This window comes from Pelobates fuscus, chromosome 7 (assembly GCF_036172605.1).
Source record: "Pelobates fuscus isolate aPelFus1 chromosome 7, aPelFus1.pri, whole genome shotgun sequence".
In the NCBI taxonomy this organism is placed as follows: domain Eukaryota; kingdom Metazoa; phylum Chordata; class Amphibia; order Anura; family Pelobatidae; genus Pelobates; species Pelobates fuscus.
This window is the reverse complement of record NC_086323.1, coordinates 12,595,200-12,614,368: the sequence shown is the minus strand read 5'-3', so window position 1 is coordinate 12,614,368 and position 19,169 is coordinate 12,595,200. Positions and strand designations below refer to the sequence as shown.

The window sequence follows — 19,169 nt, the reverse complement described above, 5'->3', positions numbered from 1 at the left end:
AACACTCATTGGAATACATTGAATGAAATGTCTATGAGACCCCTGACTTTTTGCGTAAACGAGCTCTTTGATTGCATCAGAACTCTCTGTCTTTTCGTGCTTTTAATTACTTCCCCAGCTGTTCTGAACAGATTGCTGCAAATTGGTTCACTGTTCAGATGAAGGTGGTCGGCCAACCATGGTATTAAGTATAAGACCCCCGGTGATTATAAGAACCCTATTAACTTGGTGTCAGAAAATATTGGGTGCAATCTCTGCAGAATTGGTAAAAGTAAGGCGCCTTTTGTTTGTACCAAATATGCTCAGATCTTTCATTTACCGAAAGTCTACCGTGTAACGGCTCCTGCTGGTAGACCACTCTGGACTGCAGTGTCCGGGGGCTCCTCTACTGTGGTACCCCCGTGTGTGGGACACATGGATGCATTTATCTGAATGGCTACATTTAGACAAAAACAGCTGATTTGGAAAAATTCTGCAACTTAACTCTAGTCACAGCTTGTTATTTTAATACAATTTGGATATAAGTTACTAAAATGCAGAACTTTTGTAAATTCCTGTGTAAATGTTTATCTTGATTTATTTATAAATATATAATTATTTGAGGCCCTCCCATGAATATTTAAAGGAACCTCCACCGGTGCGCATGGGTTTTTTCCTAGTCTGCCGTTTTCAATGACTTTTATACATTTAGGAGATATTCACCCTCCAGCTAGATGGCAGGTATTAGCCCATGGAGGTAAAATACCTTCGTTATAGTAATATTGATTTCTTATTGTCCCCCATACGATTTTTATTTATTTATTTGTAACTTTTCTAATGTGGCACATAATTAACCCTTGCGCCACCATGTTTTTTTCACATTATTTTCCCTCTGGCTGCTATTACTACTAGCAGGCAAATAGTACTTTAAATGTTTAATTCACTTGCAAAAAGCAATAATGTGCGAACGTGCATTCGGTTTATCTTCGGCCATCATGCAGTCATTGATAAATTCCTGTGCTATAAATAGTTTTTTGATTTCCGGACGCCTCTGAATGAATGTTACGGAATCGGTCGGGCCGACCAAATCCTGAAAATGCTGTTGGAATTTGTCATTTTCACTGAATTTTGTCTATTAGTAGAAAACCTGGTGTTTAATTAATAACCATGCAAATCTCAAATATACTTTGAATTCTCGCTATCACTGAGTTATTGAACTAATCCTCACTGTATACATATAGCTCGCAGTATTGCTAACAGAGCGACCTTCCACCTTCAGGCTGCATGGAGAGGAAGAATGAGAGCTTCCTTATGAGGAACAATCTGCTCTGCAGCCAGCTATATTCCTATTTTGGTGCCTGCTCCTCCTTCCTATTAGGGTTTAAAAGGTGAGATTTACTTCCCTATACTCCCTTCTCACACTAGTCTCATGTCGGCTGCTCAGCCTCTCGGCTTAGATGACCAAGATTTCCACAGAGAAACATTGGGAGGCTAGTGTGCATGTGCAGCAAATCACCTCTATGTGCAGCATTTAAATGAGAACCAAGTCTGACTCTGCTCTTATAGGAGAAGCACCTCTAGTGGCTGTCAGTACAACACCTAGAGGTGCGTTAAGCATTGCAATGTAAACAATGCTGTTCTTACAAAATGGCAAGGTTTAACAAAGGCGGGCAGGTCTGTTTGTAGAACTGACCGTCCTACTTGGTGTGAATGCACGCCAGGCTACCTGCCAATCAAACAGGCCGGCCCATAGAGGGCAGACCACGCAGAGAGCATGCTCTCTGCAAGGTACTAGTGCTCTGAGTGGAACGCTCCTGCTATGCTTGTTAGGGACAGTTCTCTGGTGTTCCCTAAAGTCAGAACGGTGGAAGAGGAATCAATAGAGATGTCCCGAATAGTTCGCTGGCGAATAGTTCCTGGCGAACATAGCTTGTTCGCGTTTGCCACGGACGGCGAACATATGTGATGTTCGGTCCGCCCCCTATTCGTCATCATTGAGTAAACTTTGACCCTGTACCTCACAGTCAGCAGACACATTCCAGCCAATCAGCAGCAGACCCTCCCTCCCAGACCCTCCCACTTCCTGGAAAGCATCCATTTTAGATTAATTCGGAAGCTGCATTTTTTTTTTTTTTTTTTTTTTTTGACAGAAGTGTGTTATATTTGAGCATGCTAGGCTGAACGTGCGTATATCATGGCTAGTTGCACTGAGGGTATGAGTATATAGCAGTACATTGTTGTGAAAGATGGCTGTCATGTTTAGGGGGTAGCTTGCACGTTATCAACTGTGTATTTATATCAGCAGCTCCACCACTAGTTATAAATCAAGTGTGAGTCGCCCCATGAGATGAGACTAGTGAATAACATAATACATGAACGGTTAAGGTAAAGGCATGTAAGGAACTACGACAATAAACTCTTTAGGAGGTGAAATAATGACATGTCTAAACGCTTGCTACTTTACAATTAGTTAATGTGCAGAGAGCAGTTCATGTGATCAAAGGCATGGTGTGGAGGATCGGCTATAGTGGGACATGCTTGGCAGGCTGCTGTTTACTGCTTGTGCTCATCCGATCCCTTCTGGGCGCCAGGTGCAGACCCTGGGAGTCCCTGATACCTGGAACAACAAAGGCAAGTCTCTGGCTGAGTGCCGGGTTCGCGGCTTGAGGTGGTGGAAGCTTGTTTTGTCGGGTGGTCGGATCTGTCCCGGTGGTGCTTCACGTCCGGTGCGGGATTGTGGTGGCTTAAGGTGGAGGCGAGTGCTTGACGTGGGGCAGGTTCTGTATTTCTGTTTGTGCCTCCGGTCCCGTCTTCAACGCCTTTTGCGTTGGTGGATTTTAATGGGGACTGCTTCGCTTAGCTGTGGTGGAGCTTGTTGGGGCTGTGGTGGAGCTTGTTGGGGCTTCCTGCTTGTTATTTGCTTCCAAAATTGATTAAAGAGTCTGTCCAGCTTAGACTCAATATCCTGCCATGCTTTGCTGGTACCAGGAGGACACGTGGCTGCCGCCATATTGGGAGAGTCGCAGATGAGTATGTCAGCCTGGACGGCTGTGCTCTGTGCATCCATTAGCTCCAGACAGCCTCTCAGGGGTGGACCGGGATAACCCCCACCGGTCCGAGGGGGGGTTAACGGAGCTCCTGCCGGGAAGTAGCTGCTCCTGGGCATCCAAGGATCGGGAGATCGGCCTACTCTCCCGCCCGGTGAGCACCAGGCCACACTTGCCACGCGGAGGTAAGTAAGACTCTGTCGAGTTGATGACCGCTAATAAGCATGTCGGGTCGGTCAGGTAGGAGCAACATTGCTGGGTCATCCCCTTCTGGGGTGAGATTCGCTTGTTGATAGCTGCTTAAAGTGAGATATTGAGGGAGCTCACACGAAGTGCGTCTTTCCTCCATGACAGCTAGGCCCCGCCCCCCAGAAGCTGCATTCTTAGTGAGAGGAGGGACAGTGTAGCTGCTGCTGATTTAATAGGGAAATCGATAGCTAGGCTAGTGTATTCAGTGTCCACTACAGTCCTGAAGGACTCATCTGATCTCTGCTCTAAGGACAGCACCCCAAAAAGCCCTTTTTAGGGCTAGAACATCAGTCTGCTTTTTTTTTTTTTTTTCTGTGTAATCTAATTGCAGTTGCCTGCCTGCCAGCGTGTGTCAGGCTCACAGCGTATACTGTGCCCACTTGCCCAGTGTCACCACTCCTATCTGGTGGCACATTAGATTACACGCACAGTGCCCCAAATTTGAAGTAGGAGGACCAACCAAGCATCTTTTTCCATCTCCCGGTTCCTAAAATCGATGCCATATACACGTCCCCTGATATGGGACGTAACAGGGATTAAACTGATAGGAATAGTACTACTTAACACACCTTATAATAACGCAGAGAGAGGAGTCTGAAGAAGAGGAGTCAGAGGAGGAAGGTGGCTTTGAGGAGGTGGAAGACCAAACACAGCAGGCGTCCCAGGGGGCTTTTTGTCACCTTTCGGGGACCCTTGGTGTTGTACGTGGCTGGGTGGAGGAAGAGACCTTCAACGACATCAGTGAGGACAAAGAACGGGACATGGCTAGCTTGGTATCCAACCTTGTGCAAATGGGGAGTTTGCAGTTGTGCAAATGGACTGTTTGCGGTTGTTTGCGGTGTGTTAAACGGGGAGTTTGGTCTGTCACTGTGAAGCGGGCGTAACCCTTACACTACCTGATCGATACAACATCATACCTGATGTTTTAAAGCACGTTATTCCAAACAATTTAGGAATGTTAGGTGATTTATGCCCTTTATGGATTAAAACCAGACTCTGCCACAGTCTAGGTGTTAGTCTCCTTGAAACAACTTTTCCATCACTATTGTGGCCAGAAAGAGTCCCTGTGGTTTTTAAAATTCGCCTGCCTATTGAAGTCTATGGCGGTTCGCCCGGTTCGCCCGTTCGCGAACATTTGCGTTCGCTATTCGCGAACAGAAAATGTTATGTTCGCGACATCTCTAGGAATCAATAATTGGGACTGTCCCTCAGAAATTGGGATGGTTGGGAGTTCTGGATAGTCCAATCACTCCCTGATTTGCTGCGAGCTCTTTGCAGAAGCTGCAGTGAAACAGTTTTATTTTATTTTCAACATTAGCTGTAATCCTGGTTTTGACGTAACAGTGACTGGACGATTCTCCTTCACTCAGAATGTACTCAATGTGATACAAGGAATAGAATCTCTTAATGAATGTCTGCGAATTGTATCCAATCGAGGATAGAAAGAATGAAAGAGAAAATGTGAATCTTAGTATTAGCTCCTTCCCTTGTGTGTGCCAGTGATTTAGTTGGGTAATAAATAAATTAGAGCAGGCGTGTGGCATCCCAAGATCACACTTCATCCATCTCTCTTGATCGTTGTCACTAACTCTTCACTTGATTATAACAGAATTTATAATACCTGACTACTGACTGAGCATCCCAATACACAACACCCCAAGTCATAATCCAAACCTTATTCACCCTAAACTCCCTTACCTTAAGATTCCTTTAAACACGCACTCACCCCAAGTACCCAGTGCTACATCAAACACAAACACTCCAAGCCAACAGTCAACTTAGCCGCGTCCTTTTCGGTGCCGTCTATGCTGTGTAGATTGTAAGCTCAGCTGCAGGATTCTCTTCTTCCATTTCAATGAGTCTAAATATTTATCCCCTGTTTGTATATCTAACAATGTTATTTTTGCATAAATTGAAAAGAGCTCTGGGTAAGGCGGCTGCACAAGTACTGTTAAATCAGTAAATATAATTTTAACGGCAACGTTACGAAAACAATGTTGTATTATTGAATGACAACATTTGAAACCATCTGTTTCGACAGCACCATTTGATACAATGGCTAAAGGAAGAATCCCGGGGATTGCAATCCACAGCTGCAATGCCAAATGAGTAGGAAAAGCTGTTAAAATGAACGGCCAAACCTATAGCTCCTCAAACAATAGCAATCTCTATCTACGGCAGCAATTTACATGTATACGAGACAATGCAAGGGAACAATGATTCTGTCAGTACAGATTGTCAATGAAACCGTGGTCTTTCATTAGACAGAGATTAAAGTGTTTATTTAACCCCAGGCAGGGCTGGCCGTATTCTAGAAGAATAGTAGCCGTGGCTAATAACGTGACATTCTCCCTATTATTATCTAAATGCCCCCACCTCCGTTTATTAGCCACATTCTCTCAGGTCTTATTATGAATCAATATGCTGCCGTAGAACTACATGCCCCATAATGCATTGCCTGCCTTATCTAAATATTTTAAAATATAAAATATAAGAAATAAAATAAAAGAATGTCAAAAACCTGTTTAAAGCTATTAAAAAACAAAAAGGTAGCAAATAAATCTCACCAATTCAGTGAATGTGTGGAAAATAAAGTGATAGATTCAATGCGGGGGGAGTTATCCTGTCAGTGCATTTCCAGGTAGGAACGTGCCACGTGGAGCAGCCATCTTTAGTCCTGTCTAGTCAGAGATATTACTATCTATTACGAACCTAGACAGAAACTGTATAAACTGCCTGGCATTGTCCATTGTGTTATGAACCCACATTAAATCTTTGTTGCTCGCACAGTTTTTGGCCAGATAAGCTGTGCTGCTCGCCAAAGATGACTTAAACGAGCAGTTGAAGTACCATAATGACTACAGCCCGTTGTGATGGTTATGGGGCTTGCAGGCTACAAGCACTATCCCCCAGTTCTCTACTAGAACGTTACCTGCACAGTTCTTGATCTTGGATTCTATTATTATTGGCATTTTATATAGCGCCAAGTTATTTTCTAGTGCGGTCCGACGCCGGATTGTGATTTATAGAATCCGACGCCGGATTGTGATTTATAAAACCTGATGCATGATTGCGATTTATAGATTCCGATGCCAGATTGTGATTTATAGAATCCGACGCCGGATTGTGATTTATAGAATCTGACGCCGGATTGTGATTTATAGAATCCGACGCCGGATTGTGATTTATAAAACCCAACGCCGGATTGTGATTTATAAAACCCGATGCATGATTGTGATTTATAGATTCCGATGCCAGATTGTGATTTATAGAATCCGACGCCGGATTGTGATTTATAAAACCCAACGCCGGATTGTGATTTATAAAACCCGATGCATGATTGTGATTTATAGATTCCGATGCCAGATTGTGATTTATAGAATCCGACGCCGGATTGTGATTTATAGAATCCGATGCCGGATTGTGATTTAAATAATCCGACGCCTGATTGGGATTTATAGAATCCGACGCCGGATTGTGATTTATAAAACCCAACGCCGGATTGTGATTTATAGAATCCGATGCCGGATTGTGATTTATAAAACCCAACGCCTGATTGTGATTTATAGAATCCGATGCCGGATTGTGATTTATAAAACCCAACGCCGGATTGTGATTTATAGAATCCGACGCCGGATTGTGATTTATAGAATCCGATGCCGGATTGTGATTTATAAAACCCAACGCCGGATTGTGATTTATAAAACCCAACGCCGGAGTGTGATTTATAGAATCCGACGCCTGATTGTGATTTATAGAATCCGATGCCGGATTGTGATTTATAGAACCTGACGTCTGATTACGATTTATAAAACTCAACGCCAGATTGTGATTTATAGAATCCAACACCGGATTGTGATTTATAGAATCCAACACCGGATTGTGATTTATAGAATCCAACACCGGATTGTGATTTATTGAATCCAACGCCGGATTGTGATTTATAGAATCCAACACCGGATTGTGATTTATTGAATCCAACGCCGGATTGTGATTCATAGAATCCGACGCCCGATATTGATTTATTAAATCTGATGACGGATTGTGATTTATAGAATCCAAAACCGGATTGTGATTTATAGAATCCGACGCCGGATTGTGATTTATTAAATCCGATGCTGGATTGTGATTTATAGAATCTGTCACCGAGTTGTGATTTATAGAATCCGACGCCTGATTGTGATTTATAAAACCCGACGCCGGATTGTGATTTATAGAATCCGATGCCGGATTGTGATTTATAAAACCCGACGCCGGATTGTGATTTATAGAATACGACGCCGGATTGTGATTTATTAAATCCGATGCTGGATTGTGATTTATAGAATCCGACGCCTGATTGTGATTTATAAAACCCGACGCCGGATTGTGATTTATAGAACCCGACGCCTGATTGTGATTTATAAAACCCGACGCCGGATTGTGATTTATAAAACCCGACGCCGGATTGTGATTAATTAAATCCGATGCCGGAATGTGATTACTAGAATCTGTTGTCGGGTTGTGATTTATAGAATACAATGCTGGATTGTGATTTATAGAACCCGACGCCGGATTGGAGTCTATCATTATGGGATTTTGTGAATATACTTTGTCTTTATCTTGTGTTTTCTAAATTACACTAGACTTTCCGACTCTTGAGACACATATTCGGAATATCTTAGCATGTATATCAGCTGATAATTCCAACGTGAACCTGAAGTATTCTCTCTTCAAATAGACTGAAGTACCCGTCTTGGGGTGCTAAACGTTGGCCGAAAGAAACTGGAGCGATTCCTTGTCTGAAAATAATGGGAACCTCAGAATTGTAGGAATTTGAGCCACTTCCTAGTGTAATGAGAACTTCTCGCACGCGTAATTACCAGCAAACGCAGACCCATCATGAACTTTTGTACTTTTGAATACTTTATTTGCGCATTAATATTGTGAGGGCGCTTTTAGTATGGCAATGCATGTTATAAGAAATGATCTGTTTAGAAGGAACGGGTTCACAGACAATAGAGTACAAAGAGAAACATGTTTATTTGAATTAAACTAAAGAAGCCCACCATTGAAATGCAGACAGAAAGGAAATACTGTAGACAATGTATCAGTGCTGCCACCTGCTGACTGGGATGGCTAACAAAGAATGAAGACTAAACATTGCTGGTCTTTTTGGAGAATGAGCCCCTTTTGTCCTGCTGTCCAGTTGCTGGCTGGCTGTGTGCGTTATTACCCTGATTACTGATTGGGTGGCTATGCTCGTGGCTCTCAGAATGTCTGCTAGGCTCACGGTTCTTGTGGTGGTTCTGTCCGTGGCCTCTCTTCTCCTCCTGGGTTTTTTCAGGTTCTTTAACTGGAGAGGACGGTGACGGCTTTGATTCTGTGCCATTGGTGGAAACATTCTGTTAGAAATAAGAATGTTTATTAATTGTTACTACAAAGTGCGTCTGTGTGAGTGGGCAGTGATAATATGGCAATCCAGCACAAACGCATATCCCCCTCCCTCCGTGCCTCAAACCGCAAACTAATCTTTCAGAAAAATAGGTTATTGTTGGTTTTCATTGAATCAATAGTGCTATTAAAAAACAGAAAAAGGGCCGGACTTGAAACAAAAAGTATTACTGGAAAAAAAATTCTATATGAGCCCAATAATGCGTCGTGCCAGAATAGTGTTCAGACACAGAGGTGGAAAAGATAACTATAAAGAGAAGATAAACTATCACTCAAACGTAAAAGGAAGCACTCATAGGGCTTCGAAATAAAGAAAAGAGTGAATTTATTTTAAGAAGACGTGCATTTTCATATAATCCATGTTTCAGTCCAACTACCTCGACATATTAAGGAAAGTTTGGTAATGGGACTAAAATGGCGAATGTTTGCTGTTACATAATTGTAAACAATTATGTTAATGTTATTTATTTGAAGGTCTATGAGTGCGCTCTTAACTTTGGCTGAGATCATCAAACTTGATCATCTAAGCCAAGCCAATGCTTTCCCATTAACATTTGTAATATTTTTTAGATTTTTTGATATATTAATATATTTTTTTAATATATATATATATATATAGATAGATAGATATTTTAATATGTTACAACAATAATTTTAAAAGTTTATTGAAAAATATGAAATAATTTTGAAAGCTTATACAACAAAATTAATTTGAGGAAAGGGTGTGGTTGCTATGGTGACAGTTTACACAGCGTGTGTTTCTGTCCTGTACCAGCGAGTGACTAACTTGAGATTGGTTGGTATCTTTGGGACATTACTGGCGATGAAATAACGCCAATCCCAGCTTATCACTGATATTTACTATCAAGGGCCTCAATTTAAAGGAACACTCCAATCACCATAACAATTTAATCAAAATGAAGTTGTTATGGTGCCTGACGGCCCCCATGCGTTTTTTTGCTCCAACGATTGCGCAACTGATTGTCTAAAGCTGTCAGCTGACCCTCTAAACCAATCAGTTAATCCTCAATCATAAAAAGTGTACGTACCTATAATAATCCGGGATGAGCTCTCCAATTATTTAATATTTCTGGATATGCTTTTAAAATTATGTTTTCAACATATTAAAATATACAAAATATCAAATATCAAAACCTATATAAAAGAAAATTCTAAATATTTTTAAATCATTAAAGCATTTTAAAAGTTTTTTCCAAAAACTACAAAGTTATTTGAAAAACTTATCCAAATTTTTTTAAATCGAGGCCAAGCTCTTACTTTTATTAATTATTGGCTGATCGTCATGGTTTAAAAATGAAAACAGACTGCCGCCAACACGAACACAGATATTTAATAAACTCATTGAACCGGAATCTGAATGACAAAGTAACCGAATTAACTGCTGAAATAACTGATATAGAAAATTCTCAATTATCGTCACAGCTTGGCTCCTTTAGGCAAATTTTGCCATTTGAATTTCAATTCATTTACAATTTGGAGTTTTTTGAACAATGCAAACAAATGTTCGAAATTTGGTGTCCAGGTATCCCACTCAGATAAAACAATGAATGAAAACATTGATTCCCATAATGGGATCAGAGTGAGTCGTATTCATTAGAATAAGGGACAGACAGAGCAGACAGAGCAGAATATAACATTACACACAGTCACGAAGGAGATGGATTACAGAGCCATTTGGTTATACAGAGTCTGTCTTGTGATCCAGAGATGAACAAATATTTTAACACTAAGGTGCCCAATATGTGGAACTACAGGTGCTGTAATACTGATACTGCCATAGCGCTGGGCCTGCCTTTAGAATGGCAAACATTATGGAAGTTGTGGTTTCAAAACATCTGAGGATCATCTACCTTTAGGGAAAACCTGTTTTAAAGACCAAACGGATTAGAAAGCTCCCAGATACAACAGTGAACCTAATACCACACACTGATCAGCCACAGCAGCAAACCCACTGACAGGTGAAGCGAATAACATTAATTATATTGTTACAATGGCACCTGTCAAGGGGTGGGATATGTTAGGCAGCAAGTGAACAGCCAGTTCTTGAATTTCTTTTGGTGGAAGCAGGAAAAACGGACAAGCGAAACGATCTGAGTGAAGCCCATGGAACAGTGAAACAGGGGAGTGGGCCTTGACAAGGCCAGGAAGTAGGCAGGTGGAAAGTTATGGGATGTTTAGGGCGGGGCTAAGTAGGGGAGGAGTCAGGTAGTGTAAATAGGCGGCCATCTTAAGTGAGGAGCCAGTTAATCTGAATTGCACTGACCTGTCACTTGTGGCTGGTTGGCGGAGTTCTTTTTCTTTTTCTCCCTCTGCAGGTAATGGCGTCCCTAGAGGAGATTCTGGACGGAGTTCGGGCGGCGGTTCGTGATAGAGGGCTGGCGTGGCTGCATGGACAGATCGGGGCTGCTGCCACCCACGCGGAGGGACCGGAGAGGAGGTCGGCGCGGAGGACCAGGCCGCCACAGAGGTTGAGCCCGGGGGAGGCCCCTGCGGCCCGGCGGCGGAGGAGCCCTTCAGCGGTCGGCGGGTCGGAGGCCGGACCGAGTACAGCGGCGGAGGAGGGAATGCGGCAGGCGCCTTCGGGCGGACCCGCCGGGCAGGCGACTGCGGGCGCAAAACGGAGGCCACGAGGTCAGAAGGCCCCCCGCGTAATGGCGGCCGGCGGGACAGCAGGAAACGGGACGGCTGCAACACCAGCGGACCATGCGGCTGCGGATGGCTTCACCCACGCGGCCAGTGGGCAACGGACTGAGTGTCCCGGTGAGTCAACCTCCAGCGGTATCACTGAGGGGCAAAGTGGGAATGCTAGTCGGGTTACTACAGCACCAGCGGTCCGCCAGGCAGTGCGGGGAGACCAGGCCAGCAAGGGATCCGAAGGGGCGGCCGGAGGGAGGGCCAGGACTGAGCTCAGTAGAATAGGAGTAGAGGACAGCGGAGCGGGTCGGGCGGCTCAGAGGGTTTCTGGAGCTAGGAAGGCGACAGGCGGCTTATCCTTAGGGGTTATGGCAGAGTCAGACGGGGCGGCCGGTGGGGGGCCAGGCACAGCGGCTGTGGGAGAGCCTGTGGTTTCAGCACGATACTGGGGAGCAAGGGGTGGCAGTATAGAGCGGGGGGGCCCATCCGGCTGCCCTCAGGTACGGCCTAGTGACAGGGATGCGGCAGTAAAGGGCCAGGGCGGCCAGCGGCGCAGCAGCAGCGCCAGGTGCAGCAGTGACAGGAGCTGGTCGGGAGGACGGGACAGCAGGGACAGGAGCCATTCACGGCTAGGCCGCAGTGAGTCCAGGTTCAGCGTCAGGGAGAGGAGAAGGAGGTCCAGGTCAGAGGAAGGGAGGCGGAGCAGAAGGCACAGTGCATCGAGATCTTCAGAGAGGAGCTTCAGGGAACAGCGACGGGGAGCGCTCAGCAAGGGAGGTCGGAAGGAACAGTGGAGAGGATCCAGGGCAGTCGGAGAAGAGCGTAGGGAGGAAGGGCGGGTAGGGAGCTACTCGGGCAGACTACCCAGGATGTCTTCTCCTTACAGGTCGCGGAGCAACTCACCAGCGGTTCCGAGGCGGGACCAGGCGGGCAGGAGTCGGCGTCTATTGGGAGCTCCAGTGTCAGAAATGGCGGATGGAGGGACAGCAACCCCGCGGCCTGCGGCGGCCAGGGGCATCAGCGGTGAGTCTTCCTCTACACCACACCCGGGGACATTCATACATTGTTTGAAGTCATTCATAGATTCATGGTCAGAGGATAGGGAGCCGCTTAGGTTCGATAGGGTTTGGTCAGCGGGTGAAGGCAGTGGGTCGGGGTTGGTGGGGGTATCCTCAGGAGTGACAGGTGGTACTAGGGAGGAAACACGGCCCACTGATAAGCCTGACGGATCATCGGTGGGGGACGGGGTACTCGACGTGACGGGGGGGGACATTACGGAAGTAGCACGTCAGAATGTACATGTGTCCTTTGCGGGGCCGTTAGGTTGCCATTTGAAAGGGGAGGTGAAGGAGAAGATTGCGAAAGGGGAATTCGTGGAAATATTTTCCCTTCTTCCCCTGGAGGAATTCTTAGATTTAAAAGAGGAGGACAAGAAGGACGCCAAGAAGGAAGAGGAGGAGAAAAGGCGGAGGTATCGCAAGATACCGAAGACCTTCGGCAACTGGCTGCGAGCTTTTTGCATTTTGGCCAGTGTTATTGGGGAGAAGCGGCCGGAGTGCTGCTCTCAGTTGTTTTGTTACTTGGACGGAATCGGGGACGCATACCGCACCTATGGAGGGTTGGCATGGTGGAGGTATGATGAGCAGTTCCGTCAGCGACTGGCGGCCAACCCTTCCATGCGCTGGGACCAAATGGACCTGCCGCTTTGGATGCGGTTAATGATGGCGCAAAAGAACGCGCCCTTTCCAGGGACTGCCGGCACCGCTCCCGGGGGGGCGGTGGCAGCAGGTCAAAAGAAAGGTACCTGCTGGGCCTTCAACGAAGGACAGTGTAAGTGGGGATCCGCTTGTAGATTCCGGCATGAATGCTCAGGGTGCGGCGGGAACCACGGGGTCAACAGGTGCTTCAAGAAAGGTAAGTCGGCCGCAGGGGGAGGAGCAACGGGAGCGGCCGCTCCCACAGCTCCCGCTGGGGGTGTCACCAGTGAAGGTAGGCGCGATGTTGCCTTGGCTAAGGCAATACGCTGATCAAGCCGTGGCAGAATTCCTTCGGGCGGGCTTTGCCGAGGGTTTCAAAATTCCCTTCAAAGCCACGGGGCCGGGGGCACCTTGTGAGAACCTCAGGTCGGTCAGGGAACACCCGGGGGTAGTGCGGGAGAAACTGGCCAAGGAGGTGCAAGCTGGGAGGATGGCAGGGCCATTTCCGGCTCCGCCCTTGGCGAATCTGAGGTTGTCACCATTGGGGGTGGTCCCCAAGAAGGAAGAGGGGAAGTTCCGTCTGATTCATCATTTATCGCACCCGAAAGGGTCTTCGGTGAATGATGATATCGACGCCGACCTATGCTCGGTCTCCTACACGTCATTCGACAAAGCCGTCGAGCTGGTTAGGAGAGCGGGGCGTGGGGCGCTGATGGCCAAGGTGGACGTGGAGGCGGCTTTTCGGCTGCTGCCCATACACCCGGACTGTCACCACCTGTTGGGGTGCCACTTTGAGGGTGCAATCTTCGTGGACTTGTGTCTGCCTATGGGTTGTTCCATCTCTTGTGCGTACTTCGAGAGGTTTAGTACCTTCTTGGAATGGGTGGTGCGCACGGAATCGGCGGGGGGTGCTGTAGTGCACTACTTGGATGATTTTCTGTGTGTCGGCCCGCGGGACTCTGAGCGGTGTGCTCAGGTACTGAGGGTTTTTCAGCGGGTGGCGCATACCTTTGGGGTGCCGTTGGCGGGGGACAAGACGGTGGGCCCCACCACGTGCCTTAGCTTCTTGGGTCTCGAAATTGATTCGGAGCTCGGGGAATGCAGGCTGCCTAGGGATAAGCTGCGGCATCTGCGACAGCTAGTGGACGTGGTCAAGGGGGCGAGGAAGGTGACCTTGCGGGGGCTCCAGTCCCTCGTGGGGAGCCTTAATTTTGCGTGCAGGGTGATCCCCATGGGGAGGATATTTTGCCGGAGGTTGGCGCAAGCAACAAGTGGGGTGCGGCGGCCGTCGCACTACATTCGGGTGTCGGCCGAGATGAAGGACGATTTGGGGGTTTGGGAACAGTTCTTGGGCAACTTTAACGGGACAGTGTTCTTTCGGGAACCGACGGTGTCGTCGGCCGCGATGAAGTTGTTTACAGACGCTTCCGGCAGTATTGGTTTTGGGGCCTACTTGGCAGGTAAGTGGTGCGCGGAGGCGTGGCCGGAACCGTGGAAGGTGAGTCCTCTGATTAAGAACTTGGCGTTCTTGGAGTTGTTTCCCATCGTTGTAGCGGTGGTACTCTGGGGTACGGAGTTGGCTGACAAAAAGGTGGTATTCTACTCCGATAACATGGCGGTAGTGCAAGCGATCAATAGCTTGACCGCCTCGTCGCCCCCGGTGGTACGCCTGCTTCGACAATTAGTGCTTAGTTGTATGTCATTCAACATAGTGTTCAGGGCTAGGCACATCCCGGGGCTCCAGAACGTGGTGGCTGACTCACTGTCTCGTTTTCAGTGGGAACGCTTTCGGGAGGCTGCGCCGGACGCGCTGGCCCAGGGTCAGGAGTGCCCGGGTGTGATGTGGCAACTCGGGACGGCCTGCTTGGAGACTGTGTGAGGAGGTCACTGGCGCCGAGCACGTGGGCGTCCTACGTAAAGGTTTGGAAACTGTGGGACGAGACAGTGGCCCAGGTGAGTAGCGCCCCTACGGAGGGGCAACGCTTGGATGCACTTTTGTGGTTGCTCTGTCGATTGTTCGCGGCTCAGGCGTCGCCTGCCATGGTGGATAGGCATCCCTCTGCCTTGGCTTTCCTGTTTAAGTTCAATGGCTGGGTTGATGATACCAAACACTTCATGGTCCGGCAGGCAGTGAAGGGATTCAAGAGGGGGAAGAAAACGGTAGACACGCGTAGACCAGTGTCCTTTGACTTGTTGCGGGAGCTGGTGGGGGTTCTACCGGGCATTTGCAGCTCCACATTCGAGGTTTCATTGTTCACGGTGGCATTTGTGTGGGCCTTTTTCGGGGCTTTTCGGATAGGGGAGTTGGTAAGCGCAAACAAGAGGGGCCTTGGGGGTCTTCAGCTCGCAGATGTGGAGGTTCGCGAGGACAGGGTGCAAATTCAGTTACGCCGTTCGAAGACGAACATTTTTGGTAAAGGTTGCACAGTTGTGCTGTTCGGGCTGCCTGGGTCAGGGGTGTGCCCAGTTGAAAAGGGGTCGGAGTACCGGGCATTGCGCCCGGGGGGTGAGGGTTGCTTCTTGGTGCACCAGGACGGCTCGGCCCTGTCGCGCTTCCAGTTCGCGAGGGTGTTTCGGATGGGGGTAAGTAAGCTGGGCCTGGAGCCGGGGCAATTTGGGACTCACTCCTTTAGAATTGGGGCGGCAACCGAGGCCGCACGGCTGGGGCTGGGGGATGAGAGGATTAAACGCATAGGGAGGTGGGAATCCTTGCGTTTTCGATCATACGTTAGACCAGATAGGCTGGTGTGAGCAGGGCAGTGTTATGCTGTGATGGAAGTGTAATCCATCTGTTTGGTATTAACGTGTTTTTCTTTGCAGGATGGAGAGTGTGGATCTGGGGCCACTCGTATGTCTATTGGGCTCAGAAGAGGGCTGCTGTTCGGAGAAGTGGAGCACAGCTGGGTTTTACTCAAGGAGAAGTGTCGATTTCTTGGTTTGGCTTTAGGGGGTTTAGCTGGCAAAGCCTCAGTAGTACGTTGTTTAGCAGGTTGGCCGGAGGGTCTGCACCAGACATAGTTTTATTACACGGGGGTGGGAATGATTTGGGTCTGATTCCGCAAAGGGAGTTGGTTAGACGGATGAAGAGAGACGTTGATCGGCTGTTGGACCTGGTCCCTGGCGTGGTGGTGGTGTGGTCGGAAATGGTCCCCCGTTTCACGTGGCGGCACGCCAGGGATCCAGCTGCAGTGGCTCGATGCAGGGGTAAGGTTAACAGGGCAATGGCGAGTTTTGTGCGGCGAGTGGGGGGCATTGTAGTTCGGCATAGGGAACTGGAGGACATGCTGCCGGGCTATTTTAGGAGAGACGGGGTACACTTGTCAGACGTGGGTTGTGACTTGCTCAATCTAGGCTTTCAGGAAGGGATTAGCTTGGCCCTGCTTCAGGGTGGTGGGGGGCGCACATGTCCTTAAGGGATCAAGTCATGTGCTATGGCGGAGCAGGGCGTGTTAAAGCCAGGAGTTAGCTGGAATTGGGAATGGACAGGCCAAGGCCTAGGCTGGAGTAGGCCAGATGGATTAGAGTGTTGGTAGGTTCAAGCTCTTCGGTGGCTACGAACCTAGGGGGTAGGGGTGTCTGGGTACACCCCTACAGTTAACAGATGGTTTTGGGGCCTCTCTGGTAGGCCGTGTGTTACTGGTTATATGTTAAGTGAATGTTAATTATTGTTCAAAAGATAGGGTCATTGTCAGGGGTATTGTGCGGGGGGATAGTAATATAATGTTAGCTGGACAATGACCCTAAATTGTTAATTTATTTATTTATATATTTAATAATTAATAAAGCTGTGGACGTTATAATCCAACAGATAAATTCGGTGTCAGTGTTTTATTTAAGGTAAACTAAAATAGCACCTGCCGAATAACGACGGTGCATATGTCATGAAGCCCATGGAACAGTGAAACAGGGGAGTGGGCCTTGACAAGGCCAGGAAGTAGGCAGGTGGAAAGTTATGGGTTGTTTAGGGCGGGGCTAAGTAGGGGAGGAGTCAGGTAGTGTAAATAGGCGGCCATCTTAAGTGAGGAGCCAGTTAATCTGAATTGCACTGACCTGTCACTTGTCCCACCCACCCTCCCTATAGTTGAGTTTTGATCCCGTTTGGTCACAGCGGCGGGAGCAGGGCGTGTTAAAGCCAGGAGTTAGCTGGAATTGGGAATGGACAGGCCAAGGCCTAGGCTGGAGTAGGCCAGATGGATTAGAGTGTTGGTAGGTTCAAGCTCTTCGGTGGCTACAAACCTAGGGGGTAGGGGTGTCTGGGTACACCCCTACAGTTAACAGATGGTTTTGGGGCCTCTCTGGTAGGCCGTGTGTTACTGGTTATATGTTAAGTGAATGTTAATTATTGTTCAAAAGATAGGGTCATTGTCAGGGGTATTGTGCGGGGGGATAGTAATATAATGTTAGCTGGACAATGACCCTAAATTGTTAATTTATTTATTTATATATTTAATAATTAATAAAGCTGTGGACGTTATAATCCAACAGATAAATTCGGTGTCAGTGTTTTATTTAAGGTAAACTAAAATAGCACCTGCCGAATAACGACGGTGCATATGTCATGACTTTAACAAGGACCAAGCAGAGATGGTTAGACAAATGGATCAGAGTACCTCCAAAAAGGCAAGTCTTGTGGGGTGTTCCTGGTATGCAAAAGTGGTGCAAGGAAGGACATCCGATTAACCTGCGTTAGGGTCATGGGTGCCCAAGACTCATTGATGCACATGGGGAGTGAAGCAGGGCTGTCTTTCTCAATGAGCACAAAGGGACAGTTGCCTGGGGGCCCCACAAGTATGAGGGCCCCACCGCAATGCCCAGGTGCCCAGGCCGACAGGCGAGATCCTTTGATCTCCCCTGCTGGACCATAGAGAGCTGGCCTGGTTTTCTTCCCGTGGGCGCTCTCGGCCCGGTGGGAAGATCAAATATCTCCCTCACCAGCCCAAAGGCCCTTCGTAAGAGAGAGATGGAGGTGGGACCTGGAAGGCAGTTCCTCCCATGAACATGCTGTGTGGAACGTTGCCGCGCATTGCCATGGCAACACTCCTACACAATATTCTGCTTGCAGAAAGAGTGAAGATAGCCTGCAGCCAGAGGAGCTGCATGCTGTAGATATATAATACTTACCACCGGACCACACTCTGCAACCCTAACACACACACACAGCACCCCTAACAAACACAGCACCCCTCACACACACACAGCACTCCTCAGACACAGCCACACAGCACCTCCCACACAGCCACACAGCACCCCCCACACAGCCACACAGAACCCCCCCCCACACAGCACCCCTCAAACACAGAACCTCTCACACAGACACACAGCACCCATCATACACCTGCAGCACCTCTCGCACACACACACACACACACAGCACCCTTCACACAAACACAGCACGCAACCCTCACACACAGACACACAGCACCCCCCAAACACACAGCACCCCTCACGAACAGCACCCCTGACACACAGCACCCCTCACACACAGACACACAACACCCCCCACACACAGCACCCTTGCCACACACACACATCACCTCTCACACACACAACACCTCTGACACACAGCACCCTTCACTCTCTGCCACCCTCACACACACATATACAGCACCCCTCACACAAACAGCACCACTCACTCACACTGCACCCATCACACACACGCACTGCAAACCCCCCCACGCACAGCACCGCTTATACACAGCACACAAACATACACACAACACCCCTCACACTCTGCAACTCTCACACTCTGCAACCCTCACACACACAGCACCCCTCACAATCTGCAACCCCCCCACACTCTGCACTCCTCACATACACACATCACCCCTCACCTCACATACACACACACACCTCTCTCACACACACAACCACTCTGACACACAGTATCCTTCACTCTCTGCCACCCTCACACACACATATACAGCACCCCTCACACACAGCACCCCTCACACACAGAACCCCTCAAATACACGCACTGCAACACCACACGCACAGCACCGCTCACACACAACACCCCTCACACATAGCACCCCTCATAATCTGCAACCCTCACACACACACAGCACCCCTCACACTCTGCAACCCCCCCCCCACACACACACCACCCCTC

General features: G+C 48.0%; 1 protein-coding gene across 1 annotated transcript in view; it reads right to left on the bottom strand.

The window, feature by feature from the left end:
* Positions 1-8,273: 8,273 nt before the first annotated feature.
* Positions 8,274-19,169, bottom strand: part of LOC134568528 (selenoprotein Pb-like) — a 30,743-nt gene continuing 19,847 nt past the window's right edge. Inside the window, exon 5 of the mRNA XM_063427165.1 lies at positions 8,274-8,659. Coding sequence (XP_063283235.1) covers positions 8,411-8,659 — 249 coding nt within the window. The 3' untranslated portion in view covers positions 8,274-8,410. The remainder of the gene's footprint in view (positions 8,660-19,169) is intronic.